The following is a 16366-nucleotide window of genomic DNA, read 5'->3' as shown; positions in this document are numbered from 1 at the left end:
CATGACATCAGATAAAATAACTTTGCCTGCTTCTTATAGTGAGAAAAGGAAGCAGTATGCAGGAGCAAAGTAAAAATAGGGACTGATGAAGTGCAATGTCTAGTGAGTAATAGGTGCATGGTTAAAATATGCAATACTACGGTATTCTTCTATCATACCCAGACATGTAGGAGGGTGCTATCAGGATTGCAGAAATTAAAATCATTAATTGCAATTCCACATGACATGAAAAGTACAAATTATATGAGATTAGATCAGGAAAGTGTAGAAATAATTATATTAGTGGAATAGAAGTTACATACTCCTTTTCAGAATCTCTACTAAATGTCAGTATACAGGTAAATAATTAACCTTTCATATATATGTACTGTATATGGTAAAGTACCAGATTGCAAAAGGAAACTTATTAATTATTATTGTGTACGTTATGGACATGGCAACAAAACTAATTAAAATCTACTAAATGCCTCTGATCTTTGAATCATTTAAAATAAAAATGTTGTTTCTTGTATTCAAAACTCATTTACTGGTTTCTTAAGCAACCAAATGGAAATTCACTGGGAAGCAGTATACTGATAAGAAGTTGATAGTTGAATATTAAGTCCCTGCCTTCTATACAAACATCTCAGAAAGTGAGAATTTTGGAGAGATCACTCCAAAAGTCGTAAACATATTTTGGTATGTTAGAGGAAAATGCTGGAAATCCCATCATGTTAAAATGAAAACTCTTCTATTATTGGTGTTTTAGAAGAAATGTATTATTATTAACTTTCATACTGATATTTAGAAATAAGTCTATATTGTGGGTTGGTGTTAGATTTCAGGAATTCTTGGAAACAAAGAACAGACATCTTTTATTATCCTATTATTTAATTACAGTAAAACATCAATAAATTTACATGTGAACATATTTATAAAGTTAACTTTATTAACATTTTGGTAAAGTTATCTTTAACAGGTGTCATTTTATGAATTGAAATATTTATCAAATGATGTACAATTGGATAAAATCTTTGTAAGGCAATTTAGTATATACAGTACCAATATCTAAAGAAGTTGACATGATTTTACCAGGACCTTCATAATTTTTATTACATGTAAACATAGAGCCTATTACTATTTTAAATGATCCATTTATTATTATTGAGAGTTTTTATTTTTATCATAGGTTTATCTAACTTACAATTGAAAATTATTTAGTTATTTTATTGGGACAATCAAACTAGTTATAAATTTAAACTTGTGGTTTTTTGTGCAACTTAAGGATTACATACATGGATGATGTATGTACTGCAATTTGAAGGTCTAATTTTATGAAAAATTGCATATTCACCACTGATTTCTTAATACTAGCAAGATTAATATGACAAGTCTCAAGTTATTACTAAGGTCAGCATCTGAAATTAAAGTCTGAGCATAGCACATTTTACATACTGTACAAACCCAAGATTACTGTTGGCTTTATTTGAATGGCTTTGATCAATTTAGTCTTCTGCTGAGCTGATTGGCCATTATGAATATTAAGGTTAAAGGACAGACTGTATGCTACATACAGCATTGTTATCATTAATAATGATTATATTTTGTACGTTGAATTTAGGCATAGGTCTAGATTTAGAGCCAAGTTTAGAACTAACAGTTAATTCATTATCCTGAAGAATACTTAGGTCCCTGTTATAAGCATACTTATGAAATTCTAGCTGAAGCACTTTTTTCTCATATACACAAGGAGCGGCCTCTATGTCGTCAGTACACAAATCCTTAGCAATTTCAACATAAGTGGAAACTAAAAACCTCATTGTTTGGAACTTTCAAAAGATATTTAGGATTAAGTATTTGCTCTGTGGCTAACTTTAGGTCTTAGGTACCGTAGTTAGTGCACTCACTATAATTTTAGTACTGTTGCATTAACTTTTTCCCATTCTGAGTTAGTAATCCTAATTGTTTTTTGCAAGAGGCAGTTTTAATGGATGGTGGTGTTTTTATGTGAACAAAGCAGTACTTAATTGACAATTGTTTTGGTAAGAAAAAGTACTCTGCTTAGATAGTTTCAATTTTATTGCAAATACTCTGGTTTTTTATGTTTATTCCCTATCAAATTTTGTACTGAATGATGAATGATTTTTAGGAGGGATCTAGGACCTTTAGCATCAGCATTTAGTTATTACCTCAGAGATTATCACAGGTTGTTATATTTCAGAGATAAACTAAACAACTTGAGGCGTCAAAAGGAGAAGCTTGAAGAGAAAATCATGGAGCAGTACAGACGTATGGATAATTCACCATCCAAAAAGTAAGGCTTTACATTTTTTAGTCTTCTTTAAAAGAAAACTATTGAAACGGCTATTTGTCTCTCGTCCACACTTTTTCTGTCTGCCCTCAGATCTTAAAAACTACTGAGGCTAGAGGGCTGCAAATTGGTATGTTGATCACCCACCTGCCAATCATCAAACATAGTGAATTGCAGCTATCTAGCCTTAGTAGTTTTTATTTTATTTAAGGTTAAAGTTAGCCATGGTCCTGTGTCTGGCATCACAATAGGTGCCAAGAATAGAGGCCACCACTGGCCTGTGGCTGAAAGTTTCATGGTCTGCAGCCTAGAGTTTTATGTTCTGTGGCTGAGAGTTTCATACATCATTATACACTGTACAGAAATCTCAATTCTGCCAGTGAAGCTTCATTGCATTTTTTACTTGTTGGACTTGGAGTCAATTGTGTGATCTCTAGGGAATGGTGTCAGGGATATTCTATTAACAAAGTTTCTTTTCATGTCAGTTGGATGAGGGATAGATGCAACCATTGTACAGTGCATATATTACATAAAATTTTCATTCAAAATTATGATCACCCTTCACCACATAACCATATTACATATGGAAATCACATTTAAACAAATTACATTAACACCCTGGGCCAAAACCTTCGATCCTCAAATTACATGAGTAATCACAACTCCACTCAACCTAAACTCGGTTACATGGAATTATGTACATAAAAACCCTTAACGGGTATCACACCATGGGCAAGCTGCCAAAAATTTGAAATGACGCATTACATTTACCCGTAGCTTGAAAAGGAAATATTACGCTTACAGTTTGATATTCCCAACGCAGTGAAAGTACTCTGTACCAGTTTCGAGATCACAATATTCAATCTTCTTTAGCTTCAGCTTTTCCCATCTTTATATGGGGTCGCTGTTTGTTATTAGTCTTCTCCATCTTCTGTGATCATGCACCATATTCAATATTAAATGTTAATAAAAATTCATTTACTGCATAAAGTAGGCCATATTGGTTAGTCAGCCAGAACACACTATTCCCAAAACACAATTCTCCTAGCACAGTTCCCTTAACAAGTTATCTCCTAGCTCACAAATAGGAGAAACTACTGACTACTTTGCCCCTGGTACCATCTATTGTGCAGAGTATAAATATTTCCCTACATGATTGACTAATAGAGAGAGCCACCAGAGAAGAGTGCTGACGAAACCTGAGAGTGGTAGTTGACAGTCTCCAGTCAAAAGGTTTCCTAATAGGAACAAGTCCCACCTTACATCCAGCAAACTTTTTCCGAGGTTGGGACGGGCTACTCTTTTCACCCAGTTGTCTTTTCCCAAAGCACTCAAATCAGAATAAGGAAGGACTTAGCAGATTCCTTTATACAGCCCAGCTTTTCCAGATGACAATTGGAATGAAGTCTGGGCCTGTTACAGTTTGGGTCCATGATAGATCTAATCCTGATATTGTGACTAGGATTTAAGGGTCTGGCTCTCACATGCCAGGAAAAGGCTTTGTGATCAGCTTCATCTGAGATGGGAAAATACTCTGTCCTTGGACCTTGAAGGGGTCTGTGGCAAACACACTGACCTAACTCCACCATTCATATGAGTGATAATGCATATGGATGCCGCCTTGACAGGTTGGGGAGGCCATAGGGAGGATGTCAGTTAGGGGGAAGATGGTTACCTGCTTGGAGGGAGTGCCATACCAGCTTCCTGGGGCTAGTAGCTGTTTTTTCATTTTAGAAAATTGTATTAGATAAAATGACTGCAATGTATTCTTTAAAGAAGTTAGGCTCATGCTGAGCTCTCAATTCAGTAATTGCTAACATGCTTCCACAATACCGAAGTGGACCAGTTTGCCACGTGTGAGAACCACCAACTTCTAGTGTGTGTGTCTCTGAACATGGACAATCAGGCAATAGCAAGAGATGCATTCCTACAAGACTGGAACATTGGAGGACGAAAAATATAGAAACACAGTGGATAATATATTTATAGGACCATGTTCTTTATTGCCAGACCTGAATGGGTATCCAGAATAAAGAAACTGTTAAACTTTTTCCTTCATTGTCCCAGATTTCCAAGGTTTTGAACAACCTACTGTACTAGCTTTCAAAGGAAAAAGAAAAAGAACTTCATCACCAACCTTAAGATTACGTTTACCAGTCTTTAGATCAAAGTAAACTTTGTACTTTTGAGAAGATATCTCCATGTTATGTTTAGCTACTTCAGCTGTTTCAGCTAACCTGTCATATAATTCCGAAACGAAATTATAGCTGTTACCAGTCTTCACTTTATTCTGGATTAGCCCACAGTTCATGTAAAACTACTATGGGTCCAAGCACTTGGCATCCATACAGTAATTCAGTGGAGAAAATCCTAGACTGTCACTAGGTAATTCTCTCATTGTAAATAATTATACGGGTGCATGCCTATGTCAGTCTCCGGGTTTCAGTAAACAGTTTTCTTAAAATTGCCTCCAGTATGGAATGTTGTCTCTGTATCCTTCCATTGCTGGCAGGATGGTAAGGTGTAAATAAAGGTGTAATTTGAAAGATGAATCTGAAAATGACTGAGGACCTCTGTCAGTTAATATTTCCTTGGGAATTCCAGCCGTAGCTAAAATAGATATCATGGCTTCTGCAGTATCAATGGATGTGATATTTTTCAAGGGTATAGCTTCAGGGAAACTTAGGCATAATCTACTAGTGTCAGCATATACTTATGATCATCTGCTGATGGGGAAGTAATAAGACCAACGATATCCATTCCAACTCTTTAAAAAGATGTAGATATAACTGGTATCTTTTCCAAAGGAACAGGCTTCACCTTACCTCTGGCTGAAGTCCTTTGGAATATGTCATACGATGGACAAAATTTTCTTATATCTTGAGTCATACTTGGCCACCAAAATTTAATTAAAATTTTCCTGTAAGTTTTCCTTTGTGAAAAATGTCCTGCCACCACAATTTAATGAGAAACCTTCAGAACAGTATGCCTACATTTCTCAGGAACCATCAGTACCTAAGTGCTGATTTGAGTTTTGTTATACAGCTGTATTTTCATGTAATCTACGTAATAGAGTACTGTTTTTTCTTAACTATCTAAACTTGTGCCTTTAATATTGAGGGGAATCAGTTGCCTTTATTGTGATTTTTATGTGCACTAGTGATGGGCTTTTATTGAATTATGTTACAAGTTATTTTTATTTCATGTTTTGTATATGCTTTCTTCACCTTTGCTCACTTGCTGCCATAAGGTGCATCAGCTTCCACTGTGCTTTTTTTGTATGTCCTGTTTGACAAGACTTTTTTCTTACAGTATACAGTAAAGTGTCAGTGACCTCATTTCTTATGTGTAAGGGTTTTTGCAGTTCTCTGTTACATTGTAGTCCCCCATAGTCAAGTAGTCCTTTTTAACAATGGTGATGGAATGCCTCTTCATAGATACCTCATTTTTGCTTCGTGGGCCCATCATATTCTTTCTGGTGCTACTTGGGCACTTCCAGTGCTGTTCCAGATCCAGATATCTTGCCTCACTGTTCAAATAAGTATGAGTTTTGTGGTCAGCTGAGGGACTTTTTCTCTACATTGGTGGAGCAGATGAGAGAAAGCTTGCATTGCTAACTGCTATGATGTCTTGCTGCTGTTAACCACCTAAGTCTTCAATCATGACACTACAGGCTGAGGTTTCAGTTTCAACAGTGCGGGAAGAGGTTTATGTTGTCAGTCAGCATTGCTATTGTTCTTCTCGGCTTGACCAATCATCTGGTTTGACAAAGTTCCTGGCTTGGGCACTTTTAGACCTCTAAATATAACCACATGCCTGTCCTGCATCTGCGTCAAGGACACATGTTCAGCATCTTTAGTGGGCCCTCCATTCTGACAGTGCAAGCAGAGGCACTGATATCATCTTGCCGTTTGTGTTGCCCTTTAGGATCTTGTAGGAGTTATCAGCCTAGAATTGTCAATTTGGCCACTTCTGATTCAGGCTTAGTTCTTGCTGCCTTTGTTACCAGTCTTGTTCCTGCTATGCTCCTATCAGTCTTCCTGGAGCTACCACTTCCCTGCCATGCACTTGCAACCAGCTACTCCCCTGCTTATTTTCGCATTGTCAAACACTTACATGTAATCTCACTTCTGTCTTCAACCACAAGTTCATTCAACTGAATGCATGTTAAGCTACTCATCAGCTGCCAGACACATGGTTGTAGAATCTTTCTTACATAGTCAAGACCCTACGTATCTTTGGGCCACCACACTAGTGGTGAAGCTGCACAAGTATCTGCTTGCAGTCAGTCAGACATCTTCCAGTTCAGTCACTGCTGCTACTGTAGAGATCTTCAAGCTTTGTTTCACATCCATTTCAGTCACTGCTGCTACTGGTGAGATCTTCAAGCTTTGTTTCACATCTGCTTACCTCACGCCTGCCTCTTAAGTGTACAGTACATCTGTCATCTTCCATTCTCCTATCAAGTACTTCCTGCGGCCCTGCTCTATGTTTCCTACCATGTGCCAGCCACAGCCACATGTGTTTTTAAAAGATGAAGAATCCTCTCTAGCCTCCCACACCCTGTAGGGGGTTAGTGCTGTGAGTGTGCCTTGCATGGTGCACTGTAGGCATTACTTAAGGTTCTTTGCAGCATCCCTTCAGCCACTAGCTGCACCCTCCTTAATTCCTTTTTCTATACCTCTTTTCATATTCTCTTCCAACTTACTTTCCTACCTCTTCTGACAATTGTTTTAACATTATTTTCAGTGTTAAATGACCTGTCATTCAGCGCTTGGCCTTTGACCTAAATTTTATCTTCCAATTTGAATTCTAGCCTCCCATTTTCTTTCAAAATTAAGCATCTTTGGGTGACATGGTATACCTACTTTGTTTTGATTTGACAGGCAAGAACAGTAGACAAGCAGACCTAGGTGTAAGAGGACAACTTATTAGATATTGGATGTGCTCTCCTGTCTTCAGAGTTTCAGTTTCTATTACTTAGTGACCAGGTTGTAAAGGATGAACCAGTTGTTTATCCCAGTGAAAAGGTGACACCTTCATTCACTTTTTTAATCTTGTAGTTAGTGATCTTCAAGTCCCATACCAGAACATTGGCTTCAGTCTACCATTATCCAAAGAGCACTTTCATTTTCTTCGTGGAGAGTTGAGTTATAGTTTTCAACCCTTCTCTTTGAATTAGCTACCACTTTGCAGGTCTTGTTTAGCTAGGTGGGCGCTTTTATGACATTAAATGCTGTAGTTACCTGGACAGCTGTTTGTTAATGACTATATGAGTATCATTTGTGAAGATATTGCCCTTCCAGTTTTCTGTACTGTAATATAAATTATATATCCTTACAAATATAAAGGCACATTCTTTAACTGAAGTGCCCAGTACTTGATCTTCAGCTCTTTCACAGCTGGCGCAAACTACTCAAAGGACCTGAATGACCTTTTGTCATGTGCTGACCCACTGAAATCTCATGAACTTCTTTTGATTGTATGTCGGAATGAGTTGTCTGGGATAGTGTGAAACACAAAAAAGTCTGTTAAAGTAAAAGATTTTTATTGTGTTTTGAAAGGTACACTGTTAGCGAACTTTTAGTTTTTGACATGAGTTTTATATTGATCTCAAAGATTTTAGTTAAATTTCATCAAGTACCTGTTACTACTTGCTAAGTTTTTGAATGCTTGGTTTGGAAAGGATTAACATACAATAGATTCATTGCAAATGCTGTATGTTAAGAAACATAGCCATTATGTACTTTCAAGCTGTAAAAATTATAATAATTTTTTCATTAATGTTCTATGGAGTGACAAGTTTTGAGTCAAGAAACATAACTGAGCTCTAATTTATGTGGAAAATATTCTTGCAGTGAAATTAACTGGACTGTTTTGGCCTGGTTCTTTACATTATTCATTTGACTATTATCTATTCCTTAAGGTCTTTTGACCCTTAGTTGCTCAACATTTCAACTCTACCTCACTCCAATTTTCACCGCATCATAAATTAATGTAGCAAATCCTAGGATTGTTTAGAAATGTAAATCAGTGATATTTTGTATTTAAAATTATTTTGAGATTGCTTTGCTAAATTCTGATCTGAAAATGAGTATTGTACAGCCTTGATTGGCAAACTTCTTATGAACCCTGATTGGGGAACTTCTCATAAACTTAAGCTACAGTACTTAAGTTTAGTAGATTATCATTTATTACCTACTTTTTACTGACATCAAAGTTAGGCTGGAATTGTTTTTGTCCTCCAGTTTCAATCTTGTGAGGGATCTGTGTTCTGTATATATTGTATTATTTCATTTCATTCATATTTCAATATTTATGAGGACTTAAAATTTTGCTGTTGTACTTGTTTCTGTATTTCATTTGTGAAATTTTGCTTGTAATGCTTCCGGATGGCACTTTGCAGTTTTGTGAGGTATTATTTTATTTTGATATTAACAATTTCCTCTTCCTTCCCTGTATTTAATTTAAAATAAATTTGAACAAGAATATTTTGTAAGGGTGTTTTCTTAATTCTGTGATAGGAAACCACCTGGTATTTTGAAAATTACAGTAGTGTACATTGTTACTCTCTATTTGTAGATATGTCACATTTGCAATCCCAGTTATTTGTTTCAAATTAAGTTGGTACTATCCACTGGGTTTATAATAGTGACTGACTTTAGGAATCCTTACTTTTTGCTCTTGCATTTTTCTACTTTTCTGTGGTTATAATGTTTAATATTTATGGGTCTGTAATATGGTGTAAAAAGAGCTAACTTTATATTGGTATGTTGAGTTTTTAAATGTAGAGTAGTCGACCTGCCATGGGATGAAATGAGACTGCATACTGTATTGCTTTAAGATTTATTGTTGACAGACAGTTGAATAATTCTTCATAGCTGTTTTAAAAAGAATCTGGTATTAAAAGAAGAATTTGTGTTATCAAGGGCAAAAATATTTTTTATTTCTACAATAAGGATGCAAGTCGAAGTCATATTCTAACAGTATGGAGTGTCGTATCTGTAGAATTGATTCACATTCATATGTATTAGTAAAATATTAAGGAGTTGTCTCCCTTCTGGTAGGTTATCGCCGGGCTGCGTACCTTACTCGTGAGTACTGTAGTATGGGATTTCATGTAGCAGCATTTCTTATACTATAACTTCGGTTATGTTACTAATGGTTTTTAATGTATTTTGAGATCTTTTAACATATCACTTTAACACTTTTGAATGTTACAATATACAGTTTCATATTCATAATTTGCTTGGAAAATTTTACTATGCTAATACTGTACTGTATTTTCATAATTTTTCAAACACATTTTTACTTCTGGTATCGGCATTGATAAACCACTAGTAATTTACTAACTAGCATTCTTTGTAGCAACAATTGTTGTTTATTTTATCTGTATTGTATCTCTTTCTCACAGCTTTGCAACATTCTATGTTTGTTCTTCAATGGTGGATACCTAAGATTTGACTACATCATTTGTTTGTTATTTTTCACCTGAAAATTCTTTTGTTATTCTGGTACCTTTTTTACTATATATTTTATAACTCCATTGTATCAGTTGTTTTTACCTTACCTATAGTCTTAGGAAGTAAGGGCTAACGCATGAAATCTAAGCTACTTTTGGATGAGGAATGGTGTGAGGTTGTAAAGGTAGGGGAAAGGCTTAATTGCTTCGTGTTACATATTATTGTGAAAAATCATTTCATTTTTATCATGATAGTGGATCTTACTTAACTGCAAGTATAGATGTTAGGGTGTCCATTAACAGTTTTTATATTTAGTGTTAGGCTTTTGATAGTGAACTTCACAAATAAACCACCTGTAATTAATTCACAAATTGAGGTTGCACATGTAAAAAGCACGAAAGTAATATTTAACTAGTCTGTTAACTATACTGTCTGGGACTCCTTCAACTATGTGCTGAAAACAGTGTTTCTCCAAGTGGAATATTAGTCATTGAGTGTTGTAGAGGTTAACAAAAGATGTATACTTATTTAAACACCAGTTGCAAAAGACTCGCATGGTAAAAAATATTATTTTTTATACACAGTTACTTGGTACAGTCTTGAAGTCTTAACAATTTATTTAGAATTCGTAAAAATGCGAATGAAGCCGTCAATTGTATATGCTGTTATATTTAAAATGGTAGTTTAGGGAAGTTTTTTACAGTGCTAAGTTCAGCTGTTAGCAACCAGCATCCAATGTAAGTTATTGGTATTGTATAGTATCATAGAACTCCCATTACCAGTAGTCAGTATCACTTGTTTATTATATAAAATTATGTACAGTGATTAGAAGATTTACAAGTGTTGATTAGTTTTTTTGCACAAAAAACCTCACGAGAGAGAGATCTGTATAGGTTAGATAGATATAAATCACCCATATTTCAGTGTCATTTTGACAAGAATCTCATTTTCCCAAGTATTTTTGTTTCCTCTGGAAGGGTAATTGATTAGATTATAAATAGAAAAAATTAAGGATCTTTAACATTGAAATTGGACCATCTGGTTCCATAAAACAAAATAGAATAGAGTAAGAAGCAGTTAACAAAGAATTGAAAAGATGCCTGACAATCCATGTAAAAGTAAATGGAGTAACATATCATGTAGAGTCATGAGGATGTTTAAAAATGTTTAAAGCATTATGTTAATCTAAAATTTATATTTTGCCTGATGAGTATTTAAACTGGATCATATTTTAGTATTACATTATGAGTCCTCTTACTGTAATTTTTTGAGTTACTATTGTTTAGCAGAGTTCATCAAATAGAAAGTTTAAAATTAATTCCACACTTCCCTGAATATTCAGTTCAAATGTTTTGTGTTTTTTCTCTACAAACATTTTGATAATGAATTGTTTGTATTGATAGTGAAGTGTTTGTAACCATAGTCTCATTTACATCTTGGGTATCACATCATGCCATCTAAGAGGTCTGTCCCTGTTGTAATCTCTCTCTCATTCCTGTGCTTGTTTTACACATAAAACACTTGCAGAAAGTTCTTTTAAAGGTGAATACTGAATTTGGAGGTCTCTTGAGTTTGAGATGCTGACATAACTAAGTTTTCCGTCTTGATCTCACTTCATTTTTATTGTAGTTTAGTGATTTTACTTTTATAATCTCATAGATGGGAATGTTTGTGTATTTGATCACAGATTTAAAGAAATGTAGATATATCAGTAGTAAGTGATAAATACTGTAGCAGGATGTTCTAGTTACCGTATTTTTGTTTTTCATAATGACAGGGTCTGAGAGGCTTTTGTTTCATTGATGGGCATTAATCCCAAAAAATTGGTTGAGGATAGATGAAGAGGGAAAAATACTTTGAAAATGACTTGCCAGTAAACAATATCTGAAGCAAAATCTAGAGGACTGTTTTCTGTCACCTAGCCTTTCAGTCTTCTTACTGTCTAATAATGAGCGGCAGATATTTTGAAAGCCTTAATTTTTTTATATTGGTAAAGTAGTAGTGTGTATACAATAAGAACAGTAGAGAGGCTAAAAGGAAGCTGGCAAGTTTTAAAAAGGGGATACATAAAGAGTGGAATATGAATTTTAACACATCAAAAAAAGTTCAAGCTGTGAGGAAATGTGGAAAAGATTAGAAGGGGGCAAAGTATACCAGAGTTGACAATAAAGAAAGGACCAAAAGAATGATGGAGGGAATAATATGAAAACTAAATTAGGAAATGAATATATATTGGAGGATGTTGACATGACAGAATGGTTAGTTTAGGAGAGTCTGGGGAGATGAAAATTGTAAAGCCCCAGGAACATCATGAACAGTTAATATATTATAAGCTGAGGAACAGTTAGTCGATCATGAGTAGACCAGAATATATTAAAACCTGACAAAGGAAAGACAGAATCAAAAGAGGGCAAGATAATATAACATAATGATACTCAAAAGAAAATGAGATGATTGCAGTATGAAAAGTACATAGTACAGTATAAGGGAATAGTGGCACTTGAGCTTGCTATTTGAGAATATTGGTGTGCTTTAGTGGTTAGAAGACTGAAGAATGGAATAGAGTGGGGAGGACTGAACATAAAACATAAGGAAAACAAAGCATTTGGTGGATGGGAAGGGAACAAAGCAAAAAGTGAACATATGGATGCTTCTGAGTTGGTGTGGGGAGGACCCGATTATTATGTGTAAGATGCAACCGATTGTGTCCCAAGAGGTGCCCACAATTACAAAATGTGAATGAAGTAAAGGATTTATGATGCCCAAAATGTATAGAAAGAGTAAATGGTGAAGGGAGGAAGGATGAGTACCAGTAGAATGGCAATCTCTAGAAGAGAAATCTGAGAAGCTGGTTGGGAAAGGGTGGTATGAAAAAGACTAACAACAACCAGGATGAAATAGAGAGAGTTCACCAGACTGCTGGTAAATAGAGCAAAATTTTATGAGATGTGCAAAAGGGCTATGTTACTGTATGCAGATGAAATATGAAGACTTAAAAAGGCAGAGATTGGGAAGAGCTGTGAGACTACAGTATGGTATGATCTGTAGCTGGAATTTCTTATGTTATGACAAATAATGGGGTTGCAGAAAAATGTAGGGTCCAGAGGACAGAGAATAGACAGATCTTGAAGAAGATTCCTATTCAGGGAGACAGTTAATCGGGAAAGTAGATGTGGAAGTAATAGGACAAAGGCCACTAAGAAGCCCAAAAATGAATCCCAAGTAGAAGGGACAAGATATAAAACTATGGCAAGAACCATTTTCGTGGCTAAGCCAGTATAGGGAAAATCGTCTGTAAAATCAGTAATGATGATTGTTGTGCTGAGAAATTGACTTGCACTTATCAGTATTATTATATTAGAAAAATTAAGACTTATAGAATATATTATTTTCAATTCTATATTAGTGGTAAGATATTAAGTTAAAGCAGTTTTTAGCTGATAGAGGAAAACTGGATTTTTCTTACGTACTTTATCATGGTTTTTTATATGTAGTTTTCATATTTTTTCATCCTTGATATATGTGTACAGTGCATTGCATATTCAGTTTTAAGCAATTTATTCTGTAGATTGCTTATGAATCAGAGCTCAGTTATTTTTATCAGTTCATTTTTTTCATGGGAAATCTGAAGAAGACAATCTTCAACCAATACAGCAGTGGTTTTGGGATATTCCTTATCTGGCCCAATGCACCTTTATATCTTGAAGATGGCACTGTAATGTCCTAATATATTATCTATATTGCATTTCTATGTAGATTTTTGTTGTAGTTGGATAGATGTAAAGTCACTATATAGCATGCAATGATTATGTAATTTTTATTGAATACCTTTTGTTTAATGAGCTTTCATGCAATTCTACACATGTACTCATTAAACTATGTTCTCTTATTTCATAAATATACTTTAAATTTCAGTTAAAATGTTAATATATAGTTTGATTTATTTATAAAATATAAAAATGATTAATTCCAAGTTACTTTTTAATCAGTAGCATATGACAGGCAGTTTAGAATTTATTTTGAAAGGTTGGGTGTATTGTATCAGCTTAGCATAAAAGCAAGAGTACTGTAATTTGTAATTTCAAATAGATTGTGATGTAAAATAGCCTAGTAATTATATACACTGTAGTCCATCATTTTATATATTATGGAATACTCAGTGATGTGTTGGCTATGATTGCAACTGTTGCAATAATTAATATATTCTTCAGAAAATTGTTTCATAGTTTTAATTGTATGCAAAATTCTTTTTGTATGTTACTCATATTTGGGCATGAAATGTTACTGATGCTAAAATAATTGGAAGTAGAATTTTACTTTGATAATTGTCATTTGATGCTATGGCTTTTGATAACTTATACTATACAGGTATATGTAAGGTGTTCTTGTACATGAGATTTAGGAAAGAAAGTAATAAACAGAAAATATGTCTTACAGTATTTCTTTAGACTTATTCTTTCGTTAGACTTATATTCTTTTATAAAAGAGTCTGCCTTGGTAAAACATAATTAATGATTAAATTTGTATTTTTAGGAAAGGCTTTGGTTCAAACTTAGTACGACGAGTGAGAAAGGCTGGTACAGAACTCATTAGTAAGGTTCCAAGGGTAAGCACCATACATTCATTCTGTGTACTGTTTATGAGTATATAAACTATGCTGGATTGGTTTTATCCTTTAGTATTATGTAATAGGTGATACAGGTACTTGTTAGATACTTGTTGAATAATGAACTTTCACATTTATAGAGTGGGAGATCACGATCCCGTGGTCGTGATGAAGGTGGTGAAAGTCCAGATTCTTCATCATTGGGCTCCTCATCACATGCTAATGATTCTTTGGACTCTGGCTCTGAAACTCGCCGATCCTCACCAAATTTACCTCCGTCCCCATCCCATGATGGTGAAGGAGAGTTGAGGTTAGGGAGAAATGGATATATTCCTGATAATTACAGAAAGAGTTTACCACCAGCATTAAATGATTTATTTTCTTCTCAAGTTTTACGGTATGTGTAGTAGTGTATTTTATGCCATAATGGTCTAATTAAACTTAGTCATTATAATTTATATTGTATGGTAGTTTCCCAAAGACAGTGGAATCATTTCTTATCTGAGAATTATATCTTTGACTTAACTTTGTCACTTAATAATTAAGATGCACTTCACTGATAAATTAATGTTTACTTTGACAGAGGATCCGTGTCTTCAGAAGATGTAGGAAGTCTTCGATCAGGTGATGCTAGTGACAGTCATCAGGAGGATTCTCTTTCAACAGTCACTGCTGGTAGTAGTACAGCTGAACTGAGTCGGCAGGGTCAAGACGTCCAGTCTACTTGACCGAGGATGCTGATTCAATTCCAACAAGAGATGTTGGGCCTGAGCCCCTTCATGATTCCCAGGTTAGTGCAAAGCTTTTAATTCTCATGAGTAACCATTTAGTGAGTGGAGTAAATACGTATAGGCATAAAACAGCGATATAAAGTGGGAATGGGTTGTTAAGAGGTGAACAGTATTCTATCAAAGGCATTATTGTGGCCAAGAATTCTTTGGTATTGGTTGGTCTGACTTTTGAAGCCCTGCAAGGACCATAAAGTGAATCTTTGAGGACTTACAGTGACTACCAAAAATAGGTTTTAACTTTGTCAAAACCTGTTTTATGAAATAATCAAATAGGTTACGTACAAATCAAAGCAGTTTTTATGAAATTGTCAAAACCTGTTTTATGGAATAATCAAATACATTACGTACATATTAAAACAGTTTTTATGAAATCATCAAATCTACTACTTATAAAATAAAACAAACTTGCATTACATTCTGATGTTCAGAAAAAGTAAGAATGCTACATTGCAGTAATTCTATCTCCTCTTTGAACTAGTTACATTTGTTTGACCCTAAAATACTTTACAGACGGGGAATTTTTCCAGTCTTCAGTATTTTCAGTTTATCCAGTCATTAAATTTTTAAGGTGATAATTTACTAGAGATATTCCTGTGTATTAAAACAAACTCTTTGGCCAGTCACTTGAGTGAAAAATTTTGACTTGGTGTTCTGGTTAGATTACGTAATAGCATATAAACTGTAGCTGCTAGATTTATGCAATGTACAAGTAAGTAATTTAGTTTATTACATCAAGCTAGAGATCTTTAGTAGTTTTCAGCAGATTACTGCAAGTAATTAGGAAAGGAATGCTTTATATTTTTGCACATATAAGTATTTGTTTCTACTGGTTTAGAATTACTTTTTCAAGGGACAAATACAATATCTCTTTCTGATCAGTCCCAAAGTCACCCGGGTGAAATAGTCCATTCAGCACTTATTTCTAGGTAATTCGCTGTTAGATACCAGAGAAAGCTAAATGAAATGCTGGAGCATACCCCAGAGCGAGCCCACTAGATGGAGTCGTATGGAAAAGGGTGAACTACAAAACACGGAACCTTATCTCATAGATTCCCAATGTCAAAGTCCCAACGAGAGAGGTGCCGACACAAGCCCATGCACTACCAAGTGGATCAGCAAGGCTGCTGCAATACCAGTCGCGATCTCCATTTTAGCACGTTTTTTCTGTTCACACGCAATTTCAGATCCTTATTTTGTGCCTCTATTTTTGATTTTT

At 34.8% G+C, this 16366-nt stretch overlaps 1 protein-coding gene across 1 annotated transcript in view; it reads left to right on the top strand.

The window, feature by feature from the left end:
* LOC136855408 (girdin-like) overlaps positions 1–16366 on the top strand; it is a 454012-nt gene that overhangs the window by 430496 nt on the left and 7150 nt on the right. Inside the window, 6 exon segments of the mRNA XM_067132402.1 lie at positions 2201–2293; positions 9358–9384; positions 14287–14359; positions 14500–14756; positions 14943–15058; positions 15061–15149. Coding sequence (XP_066988503.1) covers positions 2201–2293; positions 9358–9384; positions 14287–14359; positions 14500–14756; positions 14943–15058; positions 15061–15149 — 655 coding nt within the window.

Source organism: Macrobrachium rosenbergii, chromosome 31 (assembly GCF_040412425.1).
Source record: "Macrobrachium rosenbergii isolate ZJJX-2024 chromosome 31, ASM4041242v1, whole genome shotgun sequence".
NCBI lineage: Eukaryota > Metazoa > Arthropoda > Malacostraca > Decapoda > Palaemonidae > Macrobrachium > Macrobrachium rosenbergii.
The sequence above is the reverse complement of the archived record's forward strand: the minus strand, read 5'-3'. Positions and strand labels throughout refer to the sequence as shown.